At 42.8% G+C, this 18056-nt stretch overlaps 4 protein-coding genes across 4 annotated transcripts; 1 reads left to right on the top strand and 3 right to left on the bottom strand.

Moving 5' to 3' along the window:
• Positions 1 to 457: 457 nt before the first annotated feature.
• On the bottom strand, positions 458 to 6078 carry LOC128710241 (eukaryotic translation initiation factor 2 subunit 3-like). The gene is made up of 4 exons (XM_053805288.1): positions 6001 to 6078; positions 5383 to 5557; positions 600 to 1710; positions 458 to 518 (listed from the first exon to the last, which is right to left on the bottom strand). The coding sequence occupies exons 1-4, from the start codon at positions 6076 to 6078 to the stop codon at positions 458 to 460; spliced, it is 1425 nt and encodes a 474-aa protein (XP_053661263.1).
• Positions 6079 to 6856: 778 nt separating this feature from the next.
• On the top strand, positions 6857 to 7692 carry LOC128710243 (protein SET). Its single transcript, XM_053805290.1, has 2 exons — positions 6857 to 7274; positions 7355 to 7692. Exons 1-2 carry the CDS (start codon positions 6857 to 6859, stop codon positions 7690 to 7692), a joined length of 756 nt encoding a protein of 251 aa, XP_053661265.1.
• Positions 7693 to 9017: 1325 nt separating this feature from the next.
• On the bottom strand, positions 9018 to 9901 carry LOC128710245 (ATP synthase subunit O, mitochondrial). The gene is made up of 3 exons (XM_053805291.1): positions 9872 to 9901; positions 9240 to 9686; positions 9018 to 9173 (listed from the first exon to the last, which is right to left on the bottom strand). Exons 1-3 carry the CDS (start codon positions 9899 to 9901, stop codon positions 9018 to 9020), a joined length of 633 nt encoding a protein of 210 aa, XP_053661266.1.
• Positions 9902 to 11755: 1854 nt separating this feature from the next.
• On the bottom strand, positions 11756 to 17464 carry LOC128710242 (elongation of very long chain fatty acids protein 7). Its single transcript, XM_053805289.1, has 7 exons — positions 17324 to 17464; positions 14058 to 14165; positions 13839 to 13919; positions 13604 to 13766; positions 12565 to 12701; positions 12064 to 12222; positions 11756 to 11953 (listed from the first exon to the last, which is right to left on the bottom strand). The coding sequence occupies exons 1-7, from the start codon at positions 17462 to 17464 to the stop codon at positions 11756 to 11758; spliced, it is 987 nt and encodes a 328-aa protein (XP_053661264.1).
• Positions 17465 to 18056: the final 592 nt, after the last annotated feature.

The following is an 18056-nucleotide window of genomic DNA, read 5'->3' as shown; positions in this document are numbered from 1 at the left end:
TTCTGAGAGTATGTGTATTTTTTAACGGTTCTTTTCATTGCATTTACCTCCAACTGTGTCATTCCCAACCGATCCAGACAGCATAATCCTGCTGCGTTTGGTAGACCACTTGATAATCTCCTCGCACTAGTAGTTAAGAATCGTTTGAATTGTTTGAATAATCGACATTGAAGCGATTCACAGCTGCTGACCTTTACTGCATTCACCATAAGAAGCGTTGCTGATGTTGGTCGATCATTGCCGTTGGTGCTACAGTTGGTGGAAATGGGTAAACAGTCCATGGTTCTTCCAGGTTTTGTCGGTAGAATCGAGAGCGGCTGACTTCGTCTAATACAAAAAAGTAACACTATCCTATCTGTCTCCCAAAAGTTCTGTGTGTTGCTTTGTGGTTACTGCGAGTTTCTGCTGGTGATATTGGATTACGATTTGAAATGTAATGTATGCAGAACGGTTTAAATTAATTTTCCTTCAGTGGCTCGATGACGGTACCGCCGCGAATCTGTCCCCATCCAATTAAACTAATGAAAGAAGAAAAAAATTGTTTAAACTCTGCTGTCCAAAATTACATAGTGGCCGTAGACTGTCCACTGTAAACTTACCGCCAATGATTCTCGACACGTCGGCTGAGCGCAATCTTTTCGTTCTTCTCTGTGCAGACAGGATTCGTCAGAGCAATCTTGGCCAAATCGGCACGTGTGGCCACAACACGGCCGCCCGTACTGAGCGAACCAATATTAACCAGTAACATTTCGTGCCGAACGAGCTTCTGCACTTTGGCACCCTTCTTATCGCCCTCGGTACGTACACCGAGCAAGCGTTTCAGCAGATAGTACGACACTTCCAGCTCGATGAAGATGTTGGGCAGTGCACCGACCGCACCCAGCACCTGACCCACCAAACGATCAGCGCGGCAAAGCGTTGGTTCAATCTTGGTTCCGACACCGATCAGCCCACCGGGCACTGCGAACTGCAGCTCGTTTTGCTCCGTGTACAGCGATACGATCTTCGAGAAGATTGGCTTACACGTCAACCGACCCTCCGCGTCTTTGCTCACCAGTCCCGGACGAACCTCAATCTCTTGGCCGACCTTAAGCACTCCGCGCAGGATCGAACCACCGGCAACGCCACCCTTCAGATCGTTCACCTCGCAGCCGGGTTTGTTCACGTCGAATGAACGGATCACGATCAGTCGCGGCGCATCGATGAAGTTACGCGGCGGAATGGGAATCTTCTTCGTGATGTACTCGCACAGCACCTCAATGTTATACTTGAGCTGAGCGGAAATCGGAATGATCGGGGCGCCTTCCGCCACCGTACCCTGCACGAACTTTACGATCTGATCGTACTGCTCCTTTGCCTGCGTATCCTTCACCAGATCGATCTTGTTCTGCAAGATGATGATGTGCTTCAGCTTCATGATCTCAATCGCGGCCAAATGCTCGGACGTTTGCGGCTGCGGGCAGGATTCGTTGCCCGCAATTAGCAACAGGGCAGCGTCCATGACAGCGGCACCGTTCAACATGGTTGCCATAAGAATGTCGTGACCAGGGCAATCGACGAAGCTGACATGGCGCACCAATTGGAAGCGACCGGTACAGGCCGGCCGGTAGCATGGGAAGCTATCATCCTTGCTTGAACCCCCGGACGTGAAGCACGTTGGTCGTAGACATTTTGGATTGTCACACTTGTAGATCTTCGCGTTAGCATAACCTGTTGGATGTAATAAAAGAAAAACAAGCACAATCAATAATACTTTTCTAACCCAACTACAATGTGATTGTAATGTCAATAACGCTAAACCAAGTGTAACCATTAACCATGAATTCGACGATAAAAGATTTCCTGATGGATAACTCAACATGGCTGCTAAAACTTATGCAGGATCGACTGAATCTAAAATGAACCCAGAATTTGCACATTTTCTTTGCATTTTTTTCAGATATGTAAACATAATAAAGCGATAGTTTACAAATACAAGAAACACTACAAGAACTCCCCAAAACCAGCAGTTAGGATAGATGAGAACGAAAGAAGCAAGATTTTGTTTACAAAATTAGTGATTTTAGTTAATAAAATGCAGGTAGACGGTGTTAGAAATAAGATTAAATAATATAGTTGGAAATGTACCAATCAAAAACACGCCATGATCTCAGCATATTGACTACGAAAGCACATCGACTCGAACTTCGGTTAAAAAGGCATTTAAGAAGAACGAAAACAGAACTGGCGATTTATTAAAAGAGTATTATTTCCATTTATTCAATTCTAATTAATGACCATACTTAATGCATATACAATGTTGCAGGCAATACTTCCAAACAGTTTAGAAAATGAACTTCCGACAATTTGCACTTCCACACCGGCACTCGGTAACGCCTTTGGCATTGTTACGAACACTATCGTTGACGGTAGTGTTTTCTGTGGCATCATCGACCCCCCCGTTATCATCTAAGTTATCCGCTCCCTTCTTTGCGCTTAGCGACACATTGCTCGTAGAGACCTGGGCGTGATAGTCGAACGTAAGCTCTTCACCGATTTCAATGCGTCGTAGGGCGAAAAATGCCAACCGCGGCAGGTAGGGATCTAGACAATCGATCCACACTGACCATATACCACAGTTGGGATCGCACGAATGGTTGAAGAAGCGCGTCACATTACCGTACCGGGCGGCGTCCAGCGTGTAAGGATTGTCCGTACCGTTAAAGTCTAAATCAAACAGGTATGTTCGACCGACGGCATCGTACTCTCGGCCCCGTTTTTCCGCCTCATCATACGATATTACCTCGCCGCAGTATTCCGAAATGTGTTGCCCATCGACTATAACGGCATTCGTCCGAACGCCCCAACCCCGCCCGTTGGACGTTTTGAACAGTGTCAGCTTACATTTGCCCCCGTTTTGTACCACCCGGTTCAGGCAGTCCGGGCCACATTTACACTTTTTGTTGCACTCGTAGATAGGAGCACCGGGTCTTAGGAGCAGCCGCTTCCTGACGCTGTAAGCAAACCGACCCTCGGACAGTTTGCCGCAGCAGGTGCTACGCCCATTGCATGGACTACATTCGCAACCCACTGGGGGATCGTTCGGTATGGAGATCCCTTCGGCAGGTATGTTCGCCCGAAGGTAGGTGAAGTTATTGGGCGGTGCATCCAGATCTTGCTCGTTTTCCACCACTATACGAAGTGTAGGTTCGTGCTCGTTGATTTGCTGCTCGAACTGGCGCAACTGGTTTAGCTGATCGCGTCGCTTAATGAATGATACTTCACGGCACATATTCTTAACGATACGCTCCCAGATAACCTTACTGCGGACACGGGTGCTATTATTCTTCATTTTGGCCATTAGGATCAGATCGGCTCGTAGTTCATTCCAGTCGAATTGCCTATGCTCTTGCACTATGTCGTGAAACGATTTCTCACTCTTCGCATGTTTCTCTAGCATGGTCAAATATTCTGCACTCTTTTTAATTTTATTCTGAATGATATTTACCCAATATTGCCAAATCGAAAGATGATCGGTCAGAAAGCGATCCAACAATGAGCAGGTAGTCACGTTGCGGAGCGGTTCCCAAGTGTTTTGTTCGCTATGATATCCAAGCCATTTTACCAAGAATACAGGTATTTCTCCCATTCGCTGGATATCTAGGATTGCTTCCACAGTGTACTCTTGCGTTTCTAGTGTGGTAGAAATTGTTGTTTGTTTTGTGTGTTTACTTCCACCGCTCACGCCGTAAAGAGATTTATTGTGCGGTGTCGCGGGTTTGTTGCTTTTCGCGGGTTTTGCGGCGGGTGAGGTTTTCTGTTCATCATTCGACGTCGAATTCGGTAGCGATTGCGAAAATTTCGGTTTGTGGGATTCTCTCCTAGTGCCACTGCTCGTCGTCGGTGTCGTGTATCTTTCTATACACTGTTCCTTGTCATTATCTCTAATCGATGGATCGATCTCCACCTTTACTGTGATCAATTTGTCATTAATACTACCGTTCGATGGTGGCGTGGTGGATCTGTTGGACGATGGTTCCTCTTTTATCGTTGTAATAGCGGGAATGGAATCAACATGCTTGTTTATGGTAAATAATTCTTCAGTACTCGCGCTACAGCCCATGTTTTCCCCACAATCTACCAGGGGCTCTTTTTTTATGTGAATCAAATGATCTGAAGCACGGTTTGTCCTACCGTTAGTAGTCCAGGTTAAGGAAGGTGTGTGATGCACCACTGGGCAAGATTTTCTACGATTGCGATTTCTGGTAATGCGCGCTGGGGATGAGTTTTCGGGAGGCGACATTTGAAAAAAATCTAAAATTTTTGCCTGTTTCATGCGTTGCGATTCACCAGAACACGTTGGACCTTCCTCCGATCCGTTCGCGACAGCCGAGAGTTTTCGTTTCCGGCTTACGTTAGGTGTAATGCAATTCATTTGTATCATCAATTCATCATCATTTGTACTACTGTGGCTGTACGGTGATTTATACTGCTTATGTATCTTTTCTAAATAACTTTCCATTTCTTTTGGATCATTGGTTAAGGTATCGATTAAACTCATCGATAGAGATTCTGGTACACGACGTCAACCGCCGAAGAAACAGTGCGCGAAGATGCAGGTTTGTGCATTTTTGTGCCGCGTGGCGAGATGAAGAGAAAGAGAGAGAGAGAGAATACGGAAAATTATAGATAAAATATTTATTTCAAATGATAAAAGAAAGCAACGGGGGGGCTTCATATACCTAGAGTTCGATTCTAATTAACAGACATTTTAATTTAAGTCACATACTTAAGCAAGAAGTACTGCTCAACTAGAAATGGTGTTATTACTGTCTGTATTTTCTCTTGCTTTCTCTCATCTCACCTCGGGGCACAACACGCATACGGCATTTACACGAATCCTTATTATACGACAGATAATCAAAAGTGGACAATTTGTTTTCCAGATGATGTTTGCAATGGGTATCCCCCATGAATGAAAACCTTGGTCGTAAGTGCCGCCAAATTGAGTAACTGCAGCATTGATAGACAGTGATATGGTTTTTAATCCAGGCATAAGCACACTCAAACAGGATTTGTAATGGATTACACTTAAAAGTACAAAGAAAGAGTACTGATGAAAGCAAGACAGAAAGCAAACAGAAAATAAAGACCTCATTAGGAACACATGTATGCACAAATCATTATATCCAGCGAAGCAATCAAACCCACGACGATGAATGCTTTCGAACAAACACAAAAACTGATCAACGGTTAATCTGATCTTATACCTTGAAGCAGAGCGGTTAGGCGTTAAAAATAATGGTCAATCATCGTCAGAAAGAACACATGAAATAAGTGACATGACCAACATACTTGGGCAGTAGTGACATCTAACATATTACAAGTTGCTCCTGTACTTACCGAGTTTAATTGTAATGTTGCGCTCCAATTCGTTCTTAAAACGAACAGTCTGCACACCCGAGATGGCTTTCACGACTGTCGATTTTCCGTGTGCTACATGACCGATGGTGCCAATGTTAATTGTAGCCTGTCGCGAAATAACTTCCGGCGAGAGCGGTGTCAGCTTCGTAATATCCTAAAAGTATAGCCCGATCCCCCAAAAGTGATACAAAAACATTAAATGTCATGTTAATGATATAAACCAGTATTTGAAATCTTCAAAAATTCATTAGAACTAATCGTGACTGCTAATGGGTATGTTTCTGTACAGATCTAATCCTGTCAACCGTTCCGAACACCGGACCGATGAAACATAACCTCGAAATAAACCATCAAAGAACCCATTGCATCAGCACGAGCAAACACTTTTTTCACATAATATCGAACCCACAATTTGAGGGTCGGTCGTATTGGTTGGCCAACATACTTTTGGAACTAGTTAGTAAACTTTTTTTTCATTACTATTCAGCCAAATGGTCGTAAGGTGAAACCGTCTTGTTGGCATCTTTCGAGGCGAGGCAGTCGGTCAAGCCGAGCCTATTCCCTGGTCGGAAAAAAGACTTCACGGTCAACACTTACCAACTTCGAAAGGTCCTGTTGCTGTAGATGCGGTTGCCCTGTAGTGGCAGTGGACGTTTGTTGATCACCGGTGGACATTATGTTCGGACAATTTCACGCGTTTCTTTCCCGAATTCGCGAACTCCAGAATGCAGCTTACAAATCGAAAACCTTTGCGCGCACACATACACATACACGCTTTGATTGACACATGCTCGCATACTTGCGTTCGTGTGTGTGCGTACGTTTTAGTACAAAACGGTACAAACTGTCAATGTAAATTATCGTAATTTTCTTTACAAAATTAAAAATGTTGTAAAGCTCAATGGTGCAAAGTTTTGCCAATTGTTCTCGTTGTAGACAATTAAACGCACGAAAAACGAGCTCTAGTGTAAAAACCCAACCCAATGTTGGTCGTACAAATTCAATTGCTAGAAGTACAACACCCGCGGTATTAGTACGGGCGTTTGCAGTAATCGAATGCAGCTTGTAAACGTACAGCATAAAATGTACCGGTTTTTCGCATTATGCCAAACTCGCTCACAAGACGTCACATCGTGAAAAAGCATAATTGTTGTAAAGCATAAGCAACAAATTTTATCCGGCATCAAATTTTATCTCAGTTAACAAAAAAACTGAAGAATTGGAGTTGAGTTGCAGCAAAGGAAATCGTACTTTAGCACAATCCACCACACCAATTATTCAGCGTACTTTGTACTTTGTTGAAACGCCGGCGATTGCACTTGTTGTGTTTGTGTGTGTGTTATGTTTGTGTGAGCGCGCGGCAAATTGCTTGGCGCTGTTTGTTATGCTGGTAGGGTAGAGGGTGGAAAAAGGATCTTAACAGTAAAATAGACTCCCGGTTTATTGTTTCCCAATGGCATCGACGGCAAAGAAGGTCAAGAAATCGGCCGAAGCTTTGGTCGATGAGTCGGAGGCACTGGAATTGGTGGACGGCTGCCAAAACTCCATTGATGCGTTAAACGAGCAGGCAAGTGAGGAGATTCTTAAAGTAGAGCAAAAATATAACGAGCTGCGAAAGCCGCACTATCAGAGACGAAACGACTATATTAAGCGTGTGTCGAATTTTTGGATCGTTGCAATCATGAATCACCCTCAAATTTCGTGCATCTTAGAGCAAGAAGAAGAGGATTGTTTGCAATATCTGGAGAAACTTGAAGTTGAAGAGTTCGAGGACATCAAAAGTGGATATCGAATTCTTTTCCACTTCGAAGAAAATCCATTCTTTGATAACACTGTCCTGACGAAGGAATTTAAGTTAGGCTCAAATGGAGGTACGATTCTATAGGCTGTTGCAATCAAAAGGTACAGCATTATTTGAAACGAGTGTCTTTTCCGGTTTTTAATTTTGCAGAAAGTCCTTCCTCGACAAGCACCACGATCAAATGGAAACCGGAACACGATCTTACTAAAATGCTGCCAAAGAAGATGGATAGTCATCGTCGGAAGCGTGGTCTGGAGAATCGGACCTTTTTCGATTGGTTTACGGATAACAATGATCCCATCAACGACGACATTGCCGAACTGATCAAAGACGATCTGTGGCCGAACCCATTGCAATACTATCTCGTACCAGATATCGAAGTTGAACCGGAAGATGACGAAGACGGCGAAGGGGGTGAAGAATTTGGCGAGGAGGGTGACGAAGAAGAGGTCGACGACGTGGAAGATGAAGAGGATAAGGCCTCTTAGATCGCCATGAGTTACAGATCGTGGGAAGAAAAAAGGAGCGAGGTGTTACAATTCTTAAAAAAAAACAGCAAGGTATAAATCCTGATTGTCGATGGAAAACATCAATCTTTACGCTGTCGTCTTAGTAATTAGCGAGGAACAGAAGGAGTGGGAGTGGACAGACAAATCTTCTAATTGAAATTCCATAACCTATTAGACTAACATTATTTATGCTCAGTATTTTAAGCAGACATAAACAATCTGAACACTTCATGGTCAGTATAAGCGATGACGTTCCATTTTCTATTCTCTATGTTGAAGCTGTCCATCTGCACCTACAGTTGAGTCAGTAGAGGTGTTTCAAGCTGTTTTTTTAATGGATGCTACTTTCACTTAACCGTAACTGTGAAACGCATATTTCAGTTGTGTGATCACTTCATCCTAGCAGGCCTAAACGCGCAAGGAACTTTTCTTAGCGTAACTAAAATTTCATTTAGACCAAACCGGGGTAATTAATTATTGCACATATGTGAAACTTTTTTACCAACTCGTCTATGTTAACGATGACTGAACGTTGCATCCTTTTATTATCACCATTAGAATAGAATCGAACAACAAAACAAGCAAATAATTGTAGTATTCTTTGCACTTGTGGAATGGTTCTTTCCTTAGTGATTTCGCTCATTACGTGCTAAATATATCTGTCTATGATGGAAACCAACAACAAAGAAACGTCTTACTGATTACAACAAAAAATACTAGCCCTGGTATTTGTACAATGATGAGACTTATGAAGTTCTGTTGGGTGGTCATATCATACTAATTATGATATCGGAAGATCAACCACATTAACTTTTTATATAACGTTGATATGGTCGGAGGAGATTTGGATGAAACTATTTAAAGTGGAACAATGCCGTTATTTGCTGTCAGCACGTGGTTGTAGTACTCGATAAATCGTGTGACTTGTATATACATCAGTTTTTAAATTGTTTGCCAATTTAAACAGGTGTATTCTGCACTAACCAGAACATGCTCATAAAATAGACTGTTCAAATGTCATGCTATATTTTAACTATATGTGCCTCTGTAAGCCTTTTGTTTCGTGCTAGTGTTATTCGAATGTGCACATAAAAAGGCTCTGCAACTATTGAATCCTTTAAGGAGCAATTATTTTTATTTTTCGGCTGTACTGAAGTTTATGTTTCTATATGGCTAGCATATTCGCAATGATGGTCTCAGATTAGCATACATTGCAACACACTAGCCGCACGCTAGGACGTAACCGCCCAGTGTCTCCCGTAATCCACACTGCTGGACAGCATGTTCCATTTCAGGTTTCGCTTTTAAACGGGCGACGTAATGATGTCGGTGTACTTCTTGATTTTGCTGGCAACGCTCATATCTACATATTTATCACCGATCGAAACAACCATACCGCCAATCAGCGCCGGATCAACCTGAGCCGTTAGCTGGATCGTTTGGTTCGGCTTCAGGAATGCCTAAAATAGTAAGCAAATTTAATTAATAGAACACTTCCCATCGTTCACCATTATCCATCATCGCACCTTAAGAGCATTTTCCAGCTGTTTGCGCTGGCCATCGTCCAGTGGTTTGGCCGTCTTCACTTCACACACCACCTCGCCCCGCTCAGCGGCCATGATCAACCTGAATGCATTGATGATACCGTCCAGACGACCGAGGCGTCCGTTTTCTGCCAGCACAGTTAACAGATTACCGGTGGCAGCGTTGAACTTAACTTTCGCGGCAACATCCTTCAGAGCGGCGGCCTTCACGTTACGTTTCGTGGTTGGATCACGCAGCAGATCACGCACCTTCGGATCCGTGCGCATCTGGTTCTGCAGTCCCTTCAGGTCCTTCTCGACTGCATCGAGCGCCTTCGTCTTCGAGGCAGCCGAATAAAGGGCACAGGCATAGCGCCCCTCCAGGCCAAATACCTGCACCGGTGGTTTGACCAGCTGAGCGGCGGCGGAGCTGGTGCTCAGTTGGCGGACCTGCAAATGTTTTTGCCGGAGTTAAAATTACATAACCCACATATTGTGTATGCCCGACTGGCCATCACATAACCTACACTCCGGTCCAGCGAGTAAGAGCATGCTGCACATTGGATGAGAGTAGGAACTCATTGCCAATGAAAATTGTTTACCGCCGTAGATTAGGAGGGAGGGAAAGTACTTACCAGTGCAGTAAATTTTCCGGATGCTGCCATTTTTCCTGTTTCGAAGCGGATGGATAAGACAATTTCAAGGCGATTGTTTTTGTCAAACTGGGTGGAAAAGAGGTTGCACAATGGGACATTCCCTTTCGATGAGCTGTCATTTTTTGTTGACAGTTGGGCGCAGGACGAAACCTTGTAATTATTGCAGTTTTGAAATTCATATTTTAGTAGATGTGCAATAATAATTAAATGTTATGTAATTTTTGGTCTTTGTATAAAATTGCAATAAACTCACCTTTTCTTTTGATATTAATACTTTTGCTTATCTTGTTACTAGCCGTACCTCGTGGATTTTTTTTATTTTAATTTGTTTTGTATGCAATATGTTTACGTTCAGTATTGATAACGCGCATAATAATACAAGTGCAACGCATTTTTTAAAGCTTGCTACACAATCTTCACTTGAACACATACACAAAAAAGTTTCACGAATGTGCTTCAATCGCGCGCGAAAGCATTGACCCAATACCTTCATTGAGCACCGTTAAAGAATTCTAAATTCGAGGACAATGTTTTTAATAATAAGCAGTTTGTTGCCTTTAATTAAAAAAAATCTGGTTCAATTGATCCGTTATTGATTTATTTATTTGACTAGGAAAGGCGACGAAACTTTTTGGGTATGTATGCGCTATGCGGCTATGCGAACATGATAAAGATAACCATAGTCGAAGGTCAAACGTGAATGCAGCTATAAAGACCATTGTAGATAAATAAAATTATTTTCTACCATAATGTATTAAAGGAATCAAGCCATTAAAGCACTCGGGACCACTGGATCAAAGGATGTTTAAAAATTAATTATGTAAGCAATGTTTTTTTTTTTTATTGCCGTCTGAAAGTTAAGTCTGATTCGATGTGAGGTCAAAATGCCACATAAAAAGTGGAATCATCAGGCAAACAAATGATTACTAATTAAAAATAAAACAAAAAAAGGTACACGATTGAAAATATTATTAATTGTTTTTTTTTTTTTATTATTAAGATTGTACAGTACTAGCTTTTTGCATACATTTTTCACCAATACCAGTTTTGTACGAGCAAAACGAATCGCCTGGCTCGCTGGAATTATCGCTGATTGCTTAACGATTCGTTACATACTAATGAAAGAAATGATTCCGTGCGGCTATCGAGACCATCGCTGAGAGTGAAACCGTGTGCGTATCATTTCACGTTCATGTGGCAACAAAATTCAGTTAGGCACGACCCTTTGTGGTTAGCAATCGCTTAGTGCTTAATAATTTACAGCTGACTAAAACAAAAACAGCAGTGCACGCAACGAATATCCTCGATCATCCTGTGAGCTTCGCGTGTGTATGAATGAATGAGCTTCAATCGATGTGTCCTTACAATACAGTACAAGAAATCTTTGAACATCCACCGGAACGATTCACAATCACGCACGGTTTGATATCATCTATCTGGCTTACGACACTAATTAACGCTATGCTTGAGTCTTATCATCTATAGACGTTCGCTCTAAAGTCGCTACAGCAGGTGTTACACAATGGTCCACCCTTAAGTAGTAGACGAATTGTAAAGCATGTAAAATTCGTCCCTAATGCTATTGCAAAGTCGAAACCGGCCGGATCAAAAAGCTCAATTTCATTCCTTTCAAATCTGTTTCATCTGGTTCAAACAGGCATGTTTCACTGGCAGCGTCCAGGAAGTAATCAGCGTTGAGCTCCCGGTCTTGGATTCCTAGTGGGCTTGATGGCGATGGGAGATAATGGCTCCTGGTTTGCGCGTTCATCCACAAGCCAGTGTGACAAGCCCACGCTGTGAGAGCTCAGAACCGATCACAGTATAAGGGCACCGGTTGGTTAGCACCGTTCCTGTTGTGCGCATCTAATTACTACCGAACCCGACAAACGCACGATGCCGCGTGGTCGAGTAGCTGTCCTCCATCGTTTTGTCGATGGTCTGGTAAAAGTCCGGTTTGCCGTTGCTGTGCGTGGTCGTATGGCCGTTTGCGATGTTCTTGTTCGGCACCGACTCGAGGTTACCGTTGGTGAGTGCCATCTGTTCAGCCTTTTGCTTCTTTGCCTGGTGGGATGCGCGTGAAAATAAATAAGTGCGTGAGTGAAAAATTGATTAAAAAAAAAAAAAAAACATCGCCGGATCGAAATACGGCAGCCAAGATGGTAACCCCTTACCTGTTTTCGCACGGTGTACGCTTGTTTGTAGAAGTTCGAAAACAGGAAGTAGAACATAACGGCGTGAGCTCCGATAAAGTAGGCAAACGCGATCGGGTAGTTGCACTCGTTCCAGATCAGCAGCTGGAAGGCATGACCCATCACCAGAATGAACTGGACCTGTTGGACGATTCAAGCAGAACATGATGAAATGGCAACCAGGAAGCTGTAATACTTTTGGGATAACATAACTATAATGTTCCTTTTTTGGAGTGTTAAACCATTACGAGAAAAACATGTGGGAACCGACACGTGAACTTAAACAATTGCGACTATCCTAATTATTATTCCCTTATCCAAAGAGCCTTAAAGCTTAAAGCTAGTATTTCGGAAAATGATGATACGTATCGCTAAAAAAAAAACTGTCGTTGCTGTGCCAACTGTGTTGTCGTTGGCAGTTAAACAGCTGACGGTATACTTATGCTACGCACTGTTTATTAGAGGTGCAAAGCTTCAACTTACCATTTGGAAAACTGTGAGATACTTCTTCCACCACAGATACTTCTGTACCTTCGGTCCCATCGCGGCCAACATGTAGTACGCGTACATTATGATATGCACGAAGGTATTCAACAGACCGAAGAAAGAACTGTGTCCACCTGGGGAGGAGCGGAAAGGAAGGTCGAAGAAGAAGAAAGGAAATGAAGACGAAAGTTTTTGATTAAAGAAAAAAACAATTTTAATTAGCTTGAGAGCATTCCTAAGCTGGATGCAAAATCCATTAACCACGTTGGATGCCAGTTATTTTCCGTCTTATAAACCGCCTCATGCGAATCAGCATGATGCTGCATCATTGCTTCAGTACAGCAACTCAATGAGCTGGCAGAACTAAACAAAACCGTCTTTCGGAGGTCAGAGGCAGAATTGGTTTGGTCTAGTTTCGTTTGCCTTCGCTGCATTTCGTCAATTGCCGAAAGTTTCGGGAAGGAGAGGGAATGGAAATAAATACCCCTGTTGCCATTTGGTTACAAAAGGCCAAGTGCGGTAGCAAGGTGTGACACGCCGTGAGTGAACGTGGCTGCTGAAGTGACACATTAAAAGTTGGCGCGTCTAAATGAGGCGTTACTGCAGTAACCTATGGGAGTATACCCATTCACGGCATTGTAATGATAAATGAGCATGTATATATATATATTTTTTAAAACGTTGACACCAGGCCCTGTTGTTGGCAGGTCGGTTCAACGTCAGCGTTAATGATTTGCTTCGCTAAACAAAAAAAGAAATATCATTTCTTCAGCTCTCCGCGAATGTACGGCAGGATTGTGTAAGGTCTGAGAAACACCTGGTTGGCTGCTGCTGTTGCTGCTGGTGGCAGTAATCAATGCGTCGCAGAAGCGTGAAAAGAAACACGCAGCATTAGGGGCGTTAAAGGGTCGTCGGGGTCCGCATCTGTAGCGTGTCAGGTTGGGCAAACAAAGCAAGCCAAAGTGCAAAAAAATCCCCAAAAAGCTTTTCACTGCAGAGTTCATGCGTCTGTTGTTGACGTTAGCCCAATACTAACCTGGCGTAAACTTCACTCCCCACCAAACCGAAGCCGGCATGATGCCGTGATGGATGACGTGCAGGGTCGACACCTGATCGTACCGTTTTCGCATCACGAAGAAAATGGTGTCGAAGAACTCGGTAAACTTGGAGAAGTAGTACCACCAGCATCCGGATGCCATCTGTATACAAAGAGGAGTAAAAACCCGGAACATGTAAGGGTGCTGAAGCTGAAAAAATCACGGTTTACTTACCCTCATGGCCATTGGTGAGCGGGAGTAGTCGACCGGCTGGCAGCGCAGACTGTACCCGGCGAGCCATCCGGAAATGCATGCCTGCGGGAATCGGAACAAGAGGGAATCGGTTAATGTGTTGCTTGGTTGAAAAGTGAAAGGCGTCGAGTTGCGCGAGGTCAACGAAACTGTCCAACCTTACCGTTGTTTTGGGTTCGGGCATTGGGCGAACGTTCTTACCTCGTAAAACAGCCACGTACTGAACAGCACCTGCAAGAAGTTGTACACGATCAGCACCTTCCGCAGCTCGAAGGGTTTCCTGTTTTCCATCAGCTTGGGGCCGAGGACCTGTCAAGGGAATGTAGAATGGTTGGTATTAAAAGCGTTAGTAATGGTGTATCCTTGATGAAGGGACTTCCCATCTCAGGCGTAATCTAGAGTACGCGGATGGCTTTACACCGTGGTGCAATTAGGCATGGGTTCTAGCCAACAAGACAATTGTATTGCATGTGCTCCATTCGGCTCAGGCTAACGAACCTGTTTGCGGGTGAATGTCTGAGATTTATATCGGATGTAGCATGTTGTGCGGGAATGGTTTTGTATAGGAACATAAGATTCCTATATGGAGATAGTATGGTTGAGGGTACAGCCATGGCAAGGTTATTGTTGAGAGATCTTTGTCCCTTTACCTTGCATGAAATCCAGAAGTTTCGACTGTCTGTAACTTCCAAACTTGAGACAGGAAACAAGTTCCTGAGAACTGATGTTTGCAAAGAAGCCTGAAATATTGGCAAACAGCAGATAAAGGTTGGTATTTTTATAACAATTTGCAAGCTCATCTCAGTTTTGACTATCTTTCATTGGTTTTATGAGCATCCCGCTACAAAATGTGTGCAATTTACTTCACTTTTAAATATTAGTTTTGAAGTATTGTCGTGCAAAACGGAAGTCGAATCTTGAACATTAAAGGTAATCTGTGGAAATTCGAGAATCGCGTATGTCCACGATCTAACATAAGAAGTGTATCTCGAAGACTACTTTTACTTGTTTATTTTCAACGAATTGTTACAGAATTACACTAACAAAACAGACTAAATTTCTTAAATGGTTGTTTAGTTAAGCTGCATGGAGCAACTAAGAGCAGAAAAAATGTGATGGTGAGTGCTGCAAAATGGAAAGAGCTTACAGAAGTTACAAGAAGTTACATTATTGTATCTATCTCTGTAACAAACTGTCCAAATTTATCCTGCTTCAAATTGCTTCAAATTTGAATGTTTACGTATGTTTTCAGCATTAGTTTGTGTTGTAAAATTGAAGATTTTTATTATTAAAATTTCTTTCTATCTAGCTAACCATCTCTTTCTCATTTGAAACTTCGGACTTTTACGTCAAGCAAACGCCATTGCCGGTACAAGAAGATCTCGTGTCTGAAGGCTCTAAAAACACCATACAAAGCATAGTACATGGTTTAAACCAATACAGGAAACCTTTATGATTCGTTGGCTGCAACGTCCGCCGGAAATGCAACTCACCCTCCCACCCCACACATGTCCTTTGCGGTTGAAAGCTTTTGGAGTATGAGATTCGAAACAACAAAAAAAACCTACCTCGAATCCCGTCATGCCCAACCTAAGACCCTAGGAAAAAGGGGTTTGTGAGGCACACCAAACGCACAATGTTGCACACCGTCCACACGGTTACATATGGCCAATCGAATGGCAATGAACTTGGTACGGCCGTACGGGGTACCTTTTCTCCCCGTTCAGCATCGGTTGTTCAACCATGAAAGTCATAACTTTGTCACGTTTCAATTTACACGTCACCTCGGCATGTGAACTCGAGGGGGGGCCATACGGTAAATATAAAATCAGTGAAGGTTAATGTGATAAACTCATCTTGGATGGCGAGGTAAATGAATCGGAGTTTTGTAAGAAAAAAAAAACGGACCGTGCTCGAAGAATCCATTCGTGTGAACGGAGCGGGATGTTTCTCGAAATCGAGCATTACATTCACTTGTTGTTTTGTGGTTGCTATTCAGCAAGGTCAGTCAGTCAGTGCTATCAGTGAAGGGAGTAGGGTGTTTGAGATTCAGTTGAAACTCGCCGCCATCCTTTCGGGGGGATGCTGCAGTGCTTGATGCAGTTTGGTGAGGTTTGTCGCAAAAGTAAATGCATCAGGACAATGCATCCCGCATGCTGACGCATTTTTCGGTTTACTCTAGTTTGTAACGCGGTTGGCATTCTGCAAGAAGATTTATGTTTCGAATGGAAAGTGATACAATGACCTTATGCTGGGTCGGTACCGAAGTAGCAAAGTAGAGTTTCTTATGGCTTTCGGTACGGCTAAGATGCAATTCATTGCAACATCCTTTCAAGGGTGCTACAGTTACAGTTGCAGTACATGAGCTGGAGCTTTTTGTCACATTTAGAGTTGTTGCATTTAAACATTTTACACATATTATTGGTCGGATAACTGCTTGGAGGTTGCAGACAAATACGCTGGTTATTATACGCATTGAGTATCAATTGAATGGCCGAATCGCGCCACTTCATTACGCGATGAACTTCGTGTAATATAGACTATATTGTTTTTTTTTTAATTTTATAACACTTTTTAACACGATTTTTATACAACTTCTGCTAAAGTTTTAGATAGAATATTGAAACAAAAGCGTACCATATCTCAACGTACGTACGTACGTTACTGCAAGATTAATTCTACTAAGAAGTACTTGTTTAGAACTGTTTTTAGTACTGGTAGCAATGTACTAAACTAAACAGTATGATACAAGCCGAAAGCCTCGAATCAACACTCTTAACAACACTGTTTTTAAGGAAGCAATTGTAACAATGTGCAGTATCGGTTAGAATGGTCTCATGAAGCAGCAATATGGTTTAACTGCAGCACTAAAATATGTCAAGTGGAGCTTCACCAGTGCTGGTTGGATCATTATTCGGTAAATAACTGCTATAAAAATAACAGCGAGCTTCACATTTCCGATCGCTGACATAGCTTGGAAGGTTTTAGATAGCTGCAAAGCGGTAAATACGGGCGATTGGTTTAATTTTATTTTTATTCCTAAAATCAAACACGGAAAACAATTAACACCAGTTTAAATTTTTATCGTTTAAAAATTCTTAGACAGCTAAATTTGGTTTGCCAACGGGCAAAGCACACTATAAAAGTGGTTGTTTCGGGATCGATTACTGGCTACAAAGTATTGTGCGATATTTACTAGCTTATCTAGTAAGATACTTTCATATTCAAACCATATTGAAAGTTAAAGAACCAACATTTATAATTGCACACAACAAAAATTCACCATTTGGAACATAGCATTATCCAGATTTCAAACGAGAGTAGCAACTAGCAGGTGGTACAAAACTTCACCAGCCAACAGGAACGGGGAAACCAAAAGTCTATCTCATGTGGCACTGTTTATGGTTCAACCGGTGCCTTGCTTGCCCATCTTGTAAAGAAGCGCCAGACACTCCTTCCGTACTTACCTTAACGAAATAAGCATAACACAAACTGATACCGATGGTGGGAAAGGGGGAACTCATCAGCGGCCAATCGCGCGTCCTTGGATCCGATAGTTCGTCCATCAGGTACCGCCAACCCTGGTGCACATTTGTGATAAGCTCCATTCTGTGCCGGTGGTTTATTTTATGCTATCTTGCGACTATTGCTGTAACGACGAAAGGAAAAACATGATACGTACATTAGCAAGCAGACCTGGTAACGAAAGTGAAAGGTTAGTTCTAGAAGTTGCCATAAAACTAGAAAGTGCTGTGATGCCCCGCGCAATGATTACTCTCACTTGTGCAAATGTTCGTTTTGTTGCAATGACGTCAAACGTCGCAGGTTGCCCGGAGACCGTTTTGCAGTTCCGGAACGGGAGTAACGGCAGAAGACGGTCAGGTTTATTATTTTTCCTTCTTTACTTCAAACACTCGACACTGCTTGTGTTGGGATTTATTGTATGTGGGGAACATTTGCACAGTTTGACGATTATTCGCTTCGTTACGCGTACGCGAAGTTGGTGCAAAGTGAGCGAGCAGTGGAAAGTTCATGCAGCAGAAGTGGCATTATATTTATCTATTTATCTATCTACCATTTAACTATTGTCACATTGATATACATTAAAAGCCTTCTAGATTCTTCCATTGACTGGGAACTCTTCTTCATCACCGTGAGCCATTTTGTTGTAGAAACAACATAAGCGTATTTATAAAGTTA

This window comes from Anopheles marshallii, chromosome 2, assembly GCF_943734725.1.
Source record: "Anopheles marshallii chromosome 2, idAnoMarsDA_429_01, whole genome shotgun sequence".
NCBI classification, from domain to species: Eukaryota; Metazoa; Arthropoda; class Insecta; order Diptera; family Culicidae; genus Anopheles; species Anopheles marshallii.
The sequence above is the reverse complement of the archived record's forward strand: the minus strand, read 5'-3'. Positions and strand labels throughout refer to the sequence as shown.